This window comes from Hyla sarda, chromosome 3, assembly GCF_029499605.1.
Source record: "Hyla sarda isolate aHylSar1 chromosome 3, aHylSar1.hap1, whole genome shotgun sequence".
NCBI lineage: Eukaryota > Metazoa > Chordata > Amphibia > Anura > Hylidae > Hyla > Hyla sarda.
Window position 1 is genome coordinate 74,123,366 of NC_079191.1, and position 15,862 is coordinate 74,139,227.

Here is a 15,862-nt window from a genome sequence, read left to right on the forward strand (position 1 = left end):
TAACGGCCGTTAGTGATTTTGTACCGGCCGTATAACTGCCGATTTCCTAATGGGCGTTCATAACGAAAGTATTTTTATAGTGTGAAAGGTGCCTAAATAAATCTGATGAACAAAAGCTGGCTGCACCAGTAAACTAAAATGATTTAACAACTTAATACAGACTGATGCGTTGAAATATGGAGTCTCCCTTTAATGACTTTATGTGAAACATTGTTGTAGTGTCCAAACAGTCTTGTCTATTAATTAACCCCGTAACGACGCAGGACGTATATTTATGTCCTGCGCCAGCTCCCGCGATATGAAGCGGGATCTCGCCGCGATCCTGCATCATATCGCGTCGGTCCCGGCGCTCATCAACGGCCGGGACCCGCGGCTAATACCACACATCGCCGATCGCGGCGATGTGCGGTATTAACCCTTTAGAAGCGGCGGTCAAAGCTGACCGCCACTTCTAAAGTGAAACTGAAAGTGACCCGGCTGCTCAGTCGGGCTGTTCGGGACCGCCGCGGTGAAATCGCGGCGTCCCGAACAGCTGTCCGGACACCGGGAGGGCCCTTACCTGCCTCCTCGGTGTCCGATCGACGAATAACTGCTCCGTGCCTGAGATCCAGACAGGAGCAGTCAAGCGCCGATAATGCTGATCACAGGCGTGTTAATACACGCCAGTGATCAGCATAGGAGATCAGTGTAAATAAAATTGTGTAAAAAAATAAATAAATAAACATATGTGGTATCGCCGCGTGCATAAATGTCCGAACTATAAAAATATATCATTAATTAAACCGCACGGTCAATGGCGTACGCGCAAAAAAAATTCCAAAGTCCAAAAAAGCGTATTTTGGTCACTTTTTATACCATTAAAAAAATGAATAAAAAGTGATCAAAAAGTCCGATCAAAACAAAAATCATACCGATAAAAACTTCAGATCACGACGCAAAAAATGAGTCCTCATACCGCCCTGTACGGGGAAAAATAAAAAAGTTATAGGGGTCAGAAGATGACATTTTTAAACGTATAAATTTTCCTGCATGTAGTTATGATTTTTTCCAGAAGTGCGACAAAATCAAACCTATATAAGTAGGGTATCATTTTAACCGTATGAATAAAGATAAGGTGTCATTTTTACCGAAATATGCACTGCGTAGAAACGGAAGCCCCCAAAAGTTACAAAATGGTGTTTTTTCTTCGATTTTGTCGCACAATGATTTTTTTTTCCGTTTCGCCGTGCATTTTTGGGTAAAATGACTAATGTCACTGCAAAGTAGAATTGGCAACGCAAAAAATAAGCCATAATATGGATTTTTAGGTGGAAAATTGAAAGGGTTATGATTTTTAAAAGGTAAGGAGGAAAAAACAAAAGTGCAAAAACGGAAAAACCCTGAGTCCTTAAGGGGTTAAGTGCCGTGAGATTTGGTAAAAAGTTGCAAATAAATGCAGTAAAATTCAATTAATAGGACGATGTTTTTAAGTGAGAGTTATGTTCTTTTTTTTGGCGTGATAAAAAAATAATAGTCTGTGGTCTGCCAGCTGGATTATCAATAAATAAAAAAGTCTGTCAGGATCCAATCCTTGGATAGGGGTTCAGTTATTTTTCACCAGACAACTCCTTTAGACCGGAGCATTTTTTGCACATCTGACCACTGTCACTTTAAGCATTAATAACTCTGAGATGCTTTTACTTATGAATTTGATTCCGAGACTGTTTTTTCGTGACATGTTCTACTTTATGTTAGCGGTAAGTATTTGTCGATACTTGCATAATTTCTTGGTGAAAAATGCAAAAATTTCATGAAAAATTTAAAAATTTACAATTTTTCTAACTTTGAAGCTCTCTGCTTGTAAGGAAAATAAACATTCCAAATAAATTATATATTGATTCACATATACAATATATCTACTTTATGTTTGTATCATGAAGTTGACATGTTTTTACTTTTTGAAGACATCAGAGAGTTTCAAAGTTTAGCAGAAATTTTCCAATTTTTCAACATAATTTCAAAGTCGGAATTTTTCAGGGACCAGTTCAGTTTTGAAGTGAATTTGAGGGTCTTTGTGTTAGAATCCCCAAAAAAGGACCCCTTTATGAAAACTACACCCCTCAAAGTATTCAAAATGACTTTCAGAAACTTTTTTTGTTAACCCTTTAGGTGTTTCACAGGAATAGCAGCAAAGTGGAGGAGAAAATTCAAAATCTTCATTTTTTCCACTAACACGTTCTTGTAACCCCATTTTCCCCCCATTTGTTACAAGGAATAAAAGAAGAAGAAAAAGCCCCCAAAATTTGTAACCTAATTTCTCTCAAGCCAGAAATACCTAATATGTGGATGTAAAGTGCTCTGTGAGCGCACTAAAGGGCTCAGAAGGGAAGGAGCAACAATGGGATTTTGCTGAAATGGCTTTTGGGGGGCATGTCACATTTAGGAAGCCCCTATGGTGCCAGACCAGAAAAAAAACACATGGCACAATATTTGGGAAATTACACCTCAAGGAACATAACAAGGAGTATAGTGAGCCTTAAAGGGGGTACTCCAGTGAAAAACTTTTTTTTTTTTTTTAAATCAACTGGTGCCAGAAAGTTAAACAGATTTGTAAATTACTTCTATTAAAAAATCTTAATCCTTCCTGTACTTATTAGCTGCTGAATACTACAGCGGAAATTATTTTCTTTTTGAAACACAGAACTGTCTGCTGACATCACGAGCACAGTGCTCTCTGCTGACATCTCTGTCCATTTTATGAACTGCCCAGAACAGCATATGTTTGCTATGGGGATTTCCTTTTTTACCCTGGACAGTTCCTAAAATGGACAGAGATGTCAGCAGAGAGCACTGTGCTCGTGATTCAGCAGAGAGCTCTGTATTTCAAATGGAAAAGAATTTCCACTGTAATATTCAGCGGCTAATAAGTACAGGAAGGATTAAGATTTTTTTAATAGAAGTAATTTACAAATCTGTTTAACTTAACTTTCTGGCACCAGTTTTTCACTGGAGTGCCCCTTTAACACCCCACAGGTGATTGATGAACTTTCGTTAAAGTGGGACAAAAAAATGAAAAATTAGATTTTTTTTCACTAAAATGCTAATGTGACCACCAAATTTTTCATTTTTACAAGGGGCAATAGGAGAAAAAGCTCCCAAAATTTGTAACCCCATTTCTTCTAAGTATGGAAATACCCCGTATGTGGCTGTAAAGTGCCCTGCAGGTGCACTACATTGCTCAGAAGAGAAGGAGTGCCATTGGACTTTTGGAGAGAGAATTTGGTTGGAATGGAAGTCATGGGCCATGTGCGTTTACAAAGCCCCCATTCTGCCAGAACAGTGGACCTCCCGACATGTGACCCCATTTCGGAAATGATACCCCTCATGGAATGTAATAAGGGGTGCATTGAGCAAATGAAAAATAATTATTTTTTATTTCATGGACCACTGTTCAAATAATCTGTCAAACACCAGTGGGTGTTAATGCTCACTACACCCCTTATTACATTCCATGAGGGGTGTAGTTTCCAAAATGGGGTCACATGTGGGGGGGTGTCCACTGTTCTGGCACCATGGGGGCTTTGTAAACACACATAGCCTTCAATTCCAGCCTAATTCTATCTCCAAAAGCCCAATGGCGCTCCTTCTCTTCTGAGTACTGTGGTGTGCCCGCAGAGCACATTACATCCACATAGGGGGTATTCCCTTACTCAGAAGAAATGGTGTAACAAATTTGGGGATGGCTTTTTTCCTATTACCCCTTGTGAAAATGAAAAATTTGTGGTAACACCATGATTTTTGTGAAAACATTTTTTATTTCCTTTTTCACGTCCAACTTTAATGAAAATTTGTTAAACACCTGTGGGGTGATAAGTCTCACTATACCCTTAGTTGCGTTCCGTAAGGGGTGTGGTTTCCAAAATGGGGTCACATGTGGATGATGATTTGTCAGAACCGCTGTAACTATCGGCCACCCTTGTGCAAATCACCAATTTAGACCTCAAATGTACATAGTGCGCTCTCACTCCTGAGCCCTGTTGTGCACCCGCAGAGCACTTTACAATTGCCTTACAAATTTTGGGTGTCTTTTTTTCCTTTTATTGGGATACACCGCCATGTTAGTATAAAAAATGTATTTTGTTTACACTAACATGCTGGTGTAGACCCCAACTTTACCTTTTCATAAGGGGTAAAAGAAGATAAAACCACCCAAAATTTGTAACACAATTTCACACAAATACCCCAAATGTGGCCCTAAACTGTTGCTTTGAAATATGACAGGGCTCCTAAGTGAAAGAGAGCCCTGCGCATTTGAGGCCTAAATAAGGGATTTGCATAGGGGTGGACCCAGTGCAAGCGTTACAATTGCCTCCACCAAAAGTGCCCTATGGAAGTTTTTCCCAAACAGGGTACCTCCAGCTGTTGCAAAACTCCCAGCATGCCTGGACAGTCAATGACTGTCCGGCAATACTGGGAGTTGTCGTTTTGCAACAGCTGGAGGCTCCGTTTTGTAAACAGTGTAAGGGTGTATATATGTAGTGTTTTACTCTTTATTTTGTGTAGTGTAGTGTAGTGTTTTTAGGCTACATTCACACGGGTGGGGGTTCACAACGAGTTTCCCACTAGGAGTTTGAGCAGAAAATTTGCCACAGCTCAAACTTGCAGCAGGAAACTCTTGGTAAACCCCTGCCAGTGTGCATGTACCCTGCACATTCACATGGGGAGGGGGGGGGGTGCAAACCTCTAGCTGTTGCAAAACTACAACTCCCAGCATGCACTGACAGCCAGAGAGCATGCTGGGAGTTGTAGTTGTGCCTCCAGCTGTTGCATAACTACAACTCCCAGCATGCCCTTCGGCTGTGCATGCTTGGAATTGTTGCTAAGCAACAGGAATAGACATAGCAGGTGTCAACTCCTGGCACCCGCTCTTGCCCTCCAGAGTAGGGGCGGAGCGGGTGCCGTTAGTGACACCCCCAGCAGGAGTCCTGATTTATTAGCCATTACCAGCCAACAAATCAGGGCGATCATGAGGTGCCGCCTCACTCCTGCTGGTAAAGGGTGATAGGTCCTTTGTCGGCCAGTACCTATCACCTCTTTTTTTCAGGGTCACCAGGGACCTGTTTAACCCGGAATCCCTGCAAATTGACGGTCTGAATTGACAGGGGTTTGCACGGGTGCCTGCTTAAAGATGTCAGCAGGCATCCCATTCCATTCACCGCCCGGTTACCGGCGGTGAACAGAAACGTCCAGAGCGTACAGGCATGCCATGGGTGCATAAGTCCCAGGACGCCTGGGCGTACCTATACGCCCTGAGTCCAGGATAGGTTAAAGGGGTACTACGTTGGAAAAAAATAGTTTTTTCAAATCAACTGGTGTCAGAAAGAAACCCCACTACCCAGGTTACAGTCAAAGTCTTGCGGTAAGCCTTACAGTCCTGGGATATAATTCCAGTCAGGTCAGAAAGTTAGACAAGTCCAAAGTAACTCCAGTATAGCATGGGCTGCATACAAGTCAAGTCAGTCATATACAGCACAATCAACTATAAGTCCCAGCAAGCCGATGAACTTCCCAAAGTTCACCCTGCAACTCCTTCCTGCTAATCTGATCTGTAGTGGATTGTACCATCTTTCCAACCTCAGTAAAGCGAGCCAGTTAACTGTAACCTTGCGTTGGAGTGATTATTTGCCCTGTGCATGCCACAGGTGAAGCTGCCCTACCTCGAATGGTGTATAGGTCAACCACGCCCTGGCGTCACGAAACGGTTAACTACACATCACCCCATCATACACCACATTAACTTTTGGCGTTCTTCTTCCCAATTTTCCACTAGAAATCCTTGAGTCACATGATGAAAGAATCACATGAATTGTGATCACATGACTTGAGAAAAGGCCAAGGGGGGGGGGGGGGGCAGTCTTCTATTGTAATAATACACATTGCCATTGGGGAGAGATGTGTGAAAACCTGTAAAGAAGAAAAGTTGACCAGTTGCCCATAGCAATCAATCAGATCTGTTTCACTTTTCAGAGGCTTTTTAAAAATGAAAGAAGCGATCTGATTGGTTGTTATGGGCAACTTTTCCCTCTTTACAGGTTTTGATAAATCTCCCCCAGTGTTTTTGGCAAAAATGCCACAAAGATGGTGTTTCCCCCCCCCCCCCCCTTCCGACAGATCTCCGTCCAGATGTTGCAAAACTACAACTCCCAGCATGCCCTGACAGCCGAAGGCTGTCAGGGCATGTTGGGAGTTGTAGTTTTGCAACAGCTGGACAGCCACAGGGGGTCTCTGACCTTGTATATGTCAATCTCGGCCACCAAATTATATTACAAATACTGAGTGTCTGGTTAGGAGAAACAAATTTAACGCACCCACGGGGAGTAGCGCTATTTTTATACAAATTGCCAAAAATCCCTTAGATAACAGTCATGCAGAATATGTATATATATTTTTTTTTTCAGCCAGAGAGCAGCACTGCTCAAATAGAACTCCCAGGAGGTAACAGCGTGTCACACATGTGATGTCATAACCATTGTCCACCAGAGAGCAGCACTGAGCAGAAATAACACGGCTCCTGCTCATTCTTCATCAGTAAGGGCCGATGTTGGCCACCGTAGGGACCCGGGAAGGCAGATTCATACACATGACTGGTAAGTGTCACATTGTTGTGTCCAAAAGGTCTTTAGTGCAGTTCCATGTGCATTTCTATAGTGTTGAGCGGCATAGGCCATATTCGAATTCGCGAATATTCGCGAATATATGGACGAATATTCGTCATATTCGCAAATATTCGCAAATTCGTAATGTTCTCGTTTTATTTTCGCATATGCGAATATTCGCGTGTGCGAAAATTAACAAATGCAAAAATGTGCATACAAAAAATTAACATAAGCTAACATTCGCATATGCGAAAATTATCATATGCAAATTTTCGTATATGCGAAAATTCGCACACCAATCTCACACAGTAGTATTAGAGCCTTCTTACACCACATAAGCTGGAAGCAGAGAGGGATGATCACTGTGATGTGTACTGTGAAAAAAAAAAATTTAAATAGGAATATTCGTAATTACGAATATATAGCTCTATATTCGCGAATATTCGCGAATATGCGATATTCGCAAATAAAATTCGAATTGCGAATATTCGCGAGCAACACACTACATTTCTATAATAAACATTATACACCGATATAGACAGCCCTGCCAACAAGTGCAGATGAAGGGTGCATCAATATGATCTTACACCAAATAAGAGAAAGAATGCACCACTAGAACGATTTTTTTTTTTTTTTTTACCAAAATATAAAAGGTATATCTTTTATTTCATTACACAATAAAATCACATAAAAAATACATATACAAAAAAGAAGACAGCACCAGAAACATACACTTATAGGTAGGAAGGCTCAACCCTCAGAACATACACAGAAGATGGAACAGGTTAAATCAATGGATAAACACAGTATAGTAAACAGGATGACAGGTTAAAGGGGTACTCCCGTGTAAAACTTTTTTTTCTGGTTAAACAGATTTCTAAATCACTTCTATTAAAAAATCTTAATCCTTCCAGTACTTTTTAGGGGCTGTATACTAAAGAGAAATCCCAAAAAGAAATGCATTTCCTCTGATGTCACGACCACAGTGCTCTCTACTGACCACTGCTGTCCATTTTAGGAACTGTCCAGGAATTTCTTTTTTCGATTTCTCTTTAGTATACAGCCTCTAAAAAGTACTGGAAGGATTAAGATTTTTTAATAGAAGGGATTTACAAATCTGTTTAACTTTCTGGCACCAGTTGATTAAAAAAAAAAAAAAGTTTTCCACAGGAGTACCACTTTAAAGTGCATGAATGCAAAACTATTGCAGACCTGAGACCAAAAGAAGGAGGCCAAACATAATACAGGGGTGCCAAACTATACCTATATCAACCCCAACGACCAGTTCGCTGTAAAATCGCTTCCTCAGGGGGCGATGAAAAAGTAAATTGTCAATTTTTTCCATTTTACTCCCAAAAAGTGTAAAAAAAATTATAATTAATTTACGTAATTTGCGTAAATTTCCAAATTATCAAAATATCATGTTAATGATCCCATACGGTGAACGGAGTAAACATTTTTTTAAAAAAGTCCAAAAGTGCTGCTTTATTCCCCAAATATTGTCAAAATAGAGGGATTTTAAATGTACTAATTTGGTTAAAAAGCTTGAGATTTTTTTAAAGACACACTTTCTACGCAGTGCATTTTTTGGTCAAAATGACACCTTATCATTATTCTGTAGGTCCATACGGTTAAAATGATACCCTACCTATATAGGTTTGATTTTGTCGTACTTCTGAAAAAAATCATAACTACATGCAGGAAAATGCATACGTTTAAAATTGTCATCTTCTGATCACTGTAACTTTTTTATTTCTCTGCGTACGGGCCGGTAAGAGGGCTAATTTTTTGCGCCGTGTTGTGAAGTTTTTATCGATACCATTTTTGTGTTGATCGGACTTTTTGATCGCTTTTTATAAATTTTTTTATGATATAAAAAGTGACCAAAAATACGCTATTTTGGACTTTCGAATTTTTTTTGCGCGTACGCCATTGACCGTGCGATTTAATGATAATGATATTTAATTTAATGATATATTTTTATAGTTCGGACATTTACGCACGTGGCGATACCAAATATGTTTATTTTTATTTACACAGTTTTTTTTTCAATGGGAAAAGGGGATTCAAACTTTTATTAGGGAAGGGGTTAAATGACCTTTGTTAACTTTTTTTCACTTTTTTTTTTTGCAGTGTTATAGCTCCCATAGGGACCTATAACACTGCACACACTGATCTCCTATGCTGATCCCTGCAAAGCCATAGCTTTGCACGGATCAGTCAGATAGGGGCTTGATTGCTCAAGCCTGTAGCTCAGGCTTGGAGCAATCAATCGGCGATCGGACGCCCCGGAGCCAGGTAAGGAGACCTTCGCCTGCCTCCCAGCTGATCGGAACATCGCGATTTTATCGCGATGTCCCGATCAGCCCGACTGAGCTGCCGGGAAGCGTTTACTTTTGTTTTCAGACGCGGTGATCAAAGTTGACCGCCGCGTCTGAAAACAAAAGTAAACGCTTCCCGGCAGCTCAGTCGGGCTGATCGGGACATCGCGATAAAATCAGGGTTAACAGCGCGCGGCACAATGATCGGTGCCGCACGCTGTTAGCCCAGGGTCCCGGCTGTCATTAGCAGCCGGGACTGACCCGCTGTGATGCGGGGTCACGGCGCAGGGGGCCCCCGTCACACTTGGAACATCCCTGTGTCTGGAAAAATCTTTTCGAGACACAAGGATGTCCCGGCGGTTACCACTCTGCGGCGGCCCCCTGCGATAAACGCAGGGGTCACCGGGAGGTCGCACACGCAGGGACGTCACTGACGTCCCGTGCGTGCGCTATGGGAGAACAGCGGAGCGGAGCAGTGAGGAGGACGCGCGCGCACGGTAAGTTACCAGCGGCACGTCATCTTCAGTGTTCCGACCTCTGCTCCCGGGAGCTACTGCTATGGCCCGGAGGAGCGGTGGTCGGAACACTGAAGTGGGGCAGTACACAGACATACAGCCTCCAGCCATACACTGTATATGGCTGCAGGCTGTATGTCTGTGGTGGAACTGTACTGCACCTAATGTGGGGGAGCTATACTGCACCTAATGTGGGGAACTATACTGCACCTAATGTGGGGAGCTATACTGTACCTCATGTGGGGAACAATACTGTACCTAATGTGGGGGAACTATACTACACCTAATGTGGGGGAACTATACTGCACCTAATGTGGGGAGCTATACTGTACCTAATGTGGGGGAACTGTACTGCACCTAATGTGGGGGAACTATACTGCACCTAATGTGGGGGAACTACACTGCACCTAATGTGGGGGAACTGTACTGCACCTAATGTGGGGAGCTATACTGTACCTAATGTTGGGGAACTGTACTGCACCTAATGTGGGGGAGCTATATGGCACCTAATGTGTGGAGCTATACTGTACCTAATGTGGGGGAACTATACTACACCTAATGTAGGGGAACTGTACTGCACCTAATGTGGGGAGCTATATTGTACCTAATGTGGGGGAACTGTACTGCACCTAATGTGGGGAAACTATACTGCACCTAATGTGGGGGAACTGTACTGCACCTAATGTGGGGGAACTGTACTGCACCTAATGTGGGGGAACTGTACTGCACCTAATGTGGGGGAACTGTACTGCACCTAATGTGGGGGAACTGTACTGCACCTAATGTGGGGGAACTGTACTGCACCTAATGTGGGGAACTATACTGCACCTAATGTGGGGAACTATACTGCACCTAATGTGGGGAGCTATACGGTACCTAATGTGGGGAACTATACTGTACCTAATGTGGGGGAACTATACTACGCCTAATGTGGGGGAACTATACTGCGCCTAATGTGGGGAGCTATACTGTACCTAATGTGGGGGAACTATACTGCACCTAATGTGGGGGAACTCTACTGCACCTAATGTGGGGGAACTCTACTGCACCTAATGTGGGGGAACTCTACTGAACCTAATGTGGGGGAACTCTACTGCACCTAATGTGGGGGAACTATACTGCACATAATGTGGGGGACTATATTGCATGTAATGTGGGGGACTATTCTGCACCTAATGTGGGGAACTATACTGCACCTAATGTGGGGGAACTATACTGCACCTAATGTGGGGGAACTGTACTGCACCTAATGTGGGGGAACTGTACTGCACCTAATGTGGGGGAACTGTACTGCACCTAATGTGGGGGAACTGTACTGCACCTAATGTGGGGGAACAATACTGCACCTAATGTGGGGGAACTGTACTTCACCTAATGTGGGGAACTATACTGTACCTAATGTGGGGGAACTGTACTGCACCTAATGTGGGGGAGCTATACTGCACCTAATTTGGGGAACTATACTGCACCTAATGTGGGGAGCTATACGGTACCTAATGTGGGGAACTATACTACACCTAATGTGGGGGAATTATACTGCACATAATGTGGGGGACTATTCTGCACCGAATGTGGGGAACTATACTGCACCTAATTTGGGGGAATTATACTGTACCTAATGTGGGGGAACTGTACTGCGCCTAATGTGGGGGACTATAATGCGCCTAATGTTGGGGAACTATACTGCGCCTAATATTGGGGAACTATAATGCGCCTAATGTGGGGGGAAACTATAATGCGCCTAATGTGGGGGGAACTATAATGCGCCTAATGTGGGGGAACTATACTGCACCTAATGTGGGGGAACTATAATGCGCCTAATGTGGGGGATTGTACTGCACCTAATGTGGGGGAACTGTACTGCACCTAATGTTGGGGAGCTATACTGCACCTAATGTGGGGGAACTGTAGGGGGGGGGGGAACTGTCGGGGGGGAGGGGCCCCAACATAATGAAGTGCTCCGTCTTCCAGGCAGCCTTAATCTGGCCCTGGCTGAGTCCTTAAGGGGTTAAGGACCCAAGCATTTTTTTTTGCACATCTGACCACTGTCACTTTAAGCATTAATAAATCTGGGATGTTTTTATTTTTCATTCTGATTCCGAGATTGTTTTTTCGTGACATATTCTACTTTATGTTAGTAGTAAATTTTTGTCGATACTTGCATAATTTCTTGGTGAAAAAATGTGAAAATTTTGCATTTTTTTTCAACTTTGAAGCTCTCTGCTTATAAGGAAAATAGACATCCCAAATAAATTGGCCCTCATTTACTATTCTAAACCCAACCTCTTTTGACGGGTTTTTTTGTCGCATCTTTGTCTGCGCCATGTCGCAGACATCGTGCGCCAGTCTGCGACACGATGCAACATTTTTTCCCGACGGACCCGATGTGGATTCTCCCAAACCCGAAAAAGGGGCGTAACCCGACATTTATGACCTTTCCCACGTATTTATAAAGGTTTCCAACCCGAATTTGTTGAATTGTTGTGGATTTTTTCCCGACAGCTCAGAGGAGTTGGAAACCAAAACCAACAAAACCCACATGCGACAAACAGGATGCGACATAATAATAAATACCAGGGGAAAAAAGCAGTCGGGTAAGAAAGCAACATAGACTTACAACCCGATTTTCTTAGTAAATGAGGGCCATTATATATTGATTCACATATACATTGGCCCTCATTTACTATTTTAAACCCGACTTCTTTTGTCGGTTTTTTTTTTGGCGCATCTTTGTCTGCGCCATGTCGCAGACATCGTGCGCCAGTCTGCGACACAATGCGACATTTTTTCCCGATGGACCCGATGTGGATTCTCCCAAACCCGAAAAAGGGGCGTAACTCGACATTTCTGAGCTTTCCCACGTATTTATTAAGGTTTCCAACCCGAATTTGTTGAATTGTTGTGGATTTTTTCCCGACAGCTCAGAGGAGTTGGAAACCAAAACCTACAAAACCCACGTGCGACAAACAGGATGCGACATAATAATAAATACCAGGGGAAAAAAGCAGTCGGGTAAGAAAGCAAGATAGACTTACAACCCGATTTTCTAAGTAAATGAGGGCCAATATGTCTACTTTATGTTTTTATCATAAAGTTGACATGTTTTTACTTTTTTTTAAAGGGGGGGGAAGCTCAACGCAAATATATTAGTAAGAAAACCTTCACCGAGGATACTGCGTTGCACCTACCCTTGTGCCAAAAGGATAATTTCGTAAAACAGAAAAAGATGCAGTCCTACTAGGTATAGGGGAAATAGGAAAAAAAATTGAGGGAATAAGAAGAAGTGTCTAAAGCATAAATAGATAAATTGTATTTATTGAATAATGGTCTCAATGATGTTCTATAGTCTGGGCAGGGCCCTTGCCACAGACTGTACAAAACATATTAAAAGAATATTAAGACCTATATTGTACATAAAATATACATAAAATATGCACTGTTGCGGGAAATAGATTGTTAAGCCTTGAGAGTAAAATATATTCGGGCTAGTGGGTTAACAAAGTCAAATAGCAGTTTTGGGAGCGCTGGAGGCTCCTAAATAAATGCCCACTGTAACAGTTTGTGCGCGCATTAAGAACAATAATCCTCTATCTCCGACAGCACGGAGACCGGGTAAATGAGAAGCAAAGTTAGCGCCTCTTACCGGCTCCTGGAGGAGGACGATTGCCGGCATACGGCAGCATTTACAGATGTATTTGTGGTACGTCTCCTTTGACCCGACGGCACGGGAAGATGTAAAAGAGTCCGGTGGTGGTGATGTCCTGGATGCCTCTCAGACCCGGTAGCACGGGAGCAGATGAGAGAGGGGTCCGGTGTTGAAGAGGAGTTTAACAGCGTGTGGCAGCGCTGTGAAGTGCCTCTCTGCTCCAACGGCACGGGGGTCAGATGTAGAGGTGAGGATAGCCAGATAGGTGTCCCGATAAAAGTGCAGATTATAGCAGTCTAAACCAGACGCGTTTCGGGGAGCTGGGTCCCCTTTTTTAATGGTAGCAATGCAAAAGTCTTTTGCATTGCTACCATTGGAAAAGGATGTAAAGTGCTCTGTGGGTGCACTAGAGGGCTCAGAAGCGACAATGGGATTTTGGGGGTTTAATTTTGCTGAAATGGTTTTTGGGGGGGCATGTCGCATTTAGGAATCCCCATGGTGCCAGAACAGCGCAAAAAAAAAAAAAAAACCTATATTGGAAACTACACCCCTCAAGGAACGTAACAAGGGGTACAGTGAGCCTTAACACCCCACACTTTATTTTTTAACTTTTCGTTAAAGTCGAATGTGTAAATGAAATCTTTTTTTTTTTCTCACTAAAATGCAGTTTTTCACCCAAACTTTTCAAGGGGTAATAGGAGAAACTATTTTTCAAGGGGTAATAGGAGAAAATGCCCTGCAAAAGTTGTAACCCCATTGCTTCTGAGTATGGTCATACCCCATGTGTGGACGTCAAGTGCACTGCGGGCGAACTACAATGCTCAGAAGAGAAGGAGTCACATTTGGCCTTTTGAAAGCAAATTTTACTGAAATGGTTTTTGGGGGGCATGTCGCATTTAGGAAGCCACTGTGGTGCCAGAACAGCAAAAAAAAATAAAAAAAATAAATTAAAAAAATTAAAAAACCCACATGGCATACTAATTTGGAAACTACACCCCTCAAGGCACGTAACAAGGTGTACAGTGAGCCGTAACACCCCACAGGTGTTTGACGACTTTTCATTAAAGTCGGATGTGTAATTGAAAAATTTTTTTTCACTAAAATGCATTTTTTTCTCAAATCTACCATTTTTACAAGAGGTAATAGGAGAAAATGCCCCCCAAAATTTGTAACCCCATTTCCTTTCAGTATGGAAATACCCCATATGTGGATGTAAAGTGCTCTGCTGGCGCACTACAATGCTCAGAAGAGAAGGAGCGCCATTGGGCTTTTGGAGAGAGAATTTGTTTGGAATGGAAGAAGGCCATATGCGTTTACAAAGCCCCCCGTGGTGCCAGAACAGTGGACCCCCCCCCACAGGTGACCCCATTTTGGAAACTACACTACTCACGGAATGTAATAAGGAGTGCAGTGAGCATTTACATCCTACTGGCGTTTGGCAGATCCTTGGAACAGTGGGCTGTGCAAATGAAAAATAAAATGTTTCATTTTCATGGACCACTGTTCAAAAAAATCTGTCATAGACACCAGTGGGGCATAAATGCTCACTGTACCCCTTATTACATTCTGTGAGGGGTGTAGTTTCCAAAATGGGGTCACATGTGGGGGGGGTCCATTGTTCTGGCACCATGGGGGCTTTATAAAAACACATGGCCTTCAATTCCAGCCAAATTCTCTCTCCAAAAGCCCAATGACGCTCCTTCTCTTCAGAGCCCTGTAGTGCGCCAGCAGAGCACTTTACATCCACATATGGGGGATTTTTTCCTAGTACCCCTTGTGAAAATGAAAAATTTGAGATAACACCAGCATTTTGGTAAAAAAATAAATAAAAAAGTCATTTTCATGTCCAAGTTTAACGAAAATTCCTCAAACACCTGTGCTCACTATACCCCTTGTTACGTTCCATGCGGGGCGTAGTTTCCAAAATGGGGTCACATGTGGGTATTTTTTTTCTGTTTATGTCAGAACCGCTGTAACAATCAGCCACCTCCAGGTGCTGCAAAACTGCGGCGGACAGGAGCAGTGACCGCAGCAGCGGCAGGATACAGCAGGAGGTGAGGCCTGTTCACCTCCTGCTGTTGCTTAGCGACAACTCTAAGAATGCACAGCCAAAAGGGCATGCTAAGAGTTGTAGTTTTGCAACAGCTGGAGTTCCAACTACAACTCCCAGCATGCCCTTTGGCTCTCCGTGAATGCTGTCGGTTGAAGTTATGCAACAGCTGGAGGCCCACTGGTTGCAAAACACAGAGCTTGTTACTTAACTCAGTGTTTCACAACCAGTGTGCCTCCAGCTGCTGCAAAACTACAACTCCCAGCAACCGCGGTCTTTCAGTGCATACTGGGACTTGTAGTTTTCAACAGCTGGAGGCACACTGTTTGCGAAACACTGAGTTAGGTAACAAACTCTGTGTTTCGCAACCAGTGTGCCTTCAGCTGTTGCAAAACTACAACTCTCAGCATTAACTTACAGCTGAAGTGCATGCTGGGACTTGTAGTTATGCAAAAGCTGAGGCACACTACTGCAACTACCAGCATGCCCTTTGGCTGTCAGTGCATGGTGGGGGTTGTAGTCATGCAACAGCTGGAGGCACTCTATTTCATAGAAAAAAATGTGCCTCCAGCTATTGCATAACTACAATCCCAAGCATGCACAAACTACCAAAGGGCATACTGGGAGTTGTAATTGTGCCTTCAGCTGTTGCATAACAACAACTCCCAGCATGCCCTTTTGTGCATGCTGGGAGT

The 15,862-nt window shown here is 43.0% G+C and overlaps 1 protein-coding gene across 2 annotated transcripts in view; it reads left to right on the forward strand.

Annotated features, from left to right (window-relative positions):
• The first annotated feature begins 6,574 nt into the window (after positions 1-6,574).
• Positions 6,575-15,862, forward strand: part of LOC130361405 (uncharacterized) — a 94,144-nt gene continuing 84,856 nt past the window's right edge. Inside the window, exon 1 of one of the 2 annotated variants that reach the window (XM_056564357.1) lies at positions 6,575-6,626. Coding sequence is in view for 1 of the 2 variants with exons in the window: in XM_056564359.1 (XP_056420334.1) it covers positions 6,620-6,626 (7 nt within the window). In the remaining variant the exon portion in view is untranslated. The remainder of the gene's footprint in view (positions 6,627-15,862) is intronic. The other variant, XM_056564359.1, reaches the window with a different exon arrangement.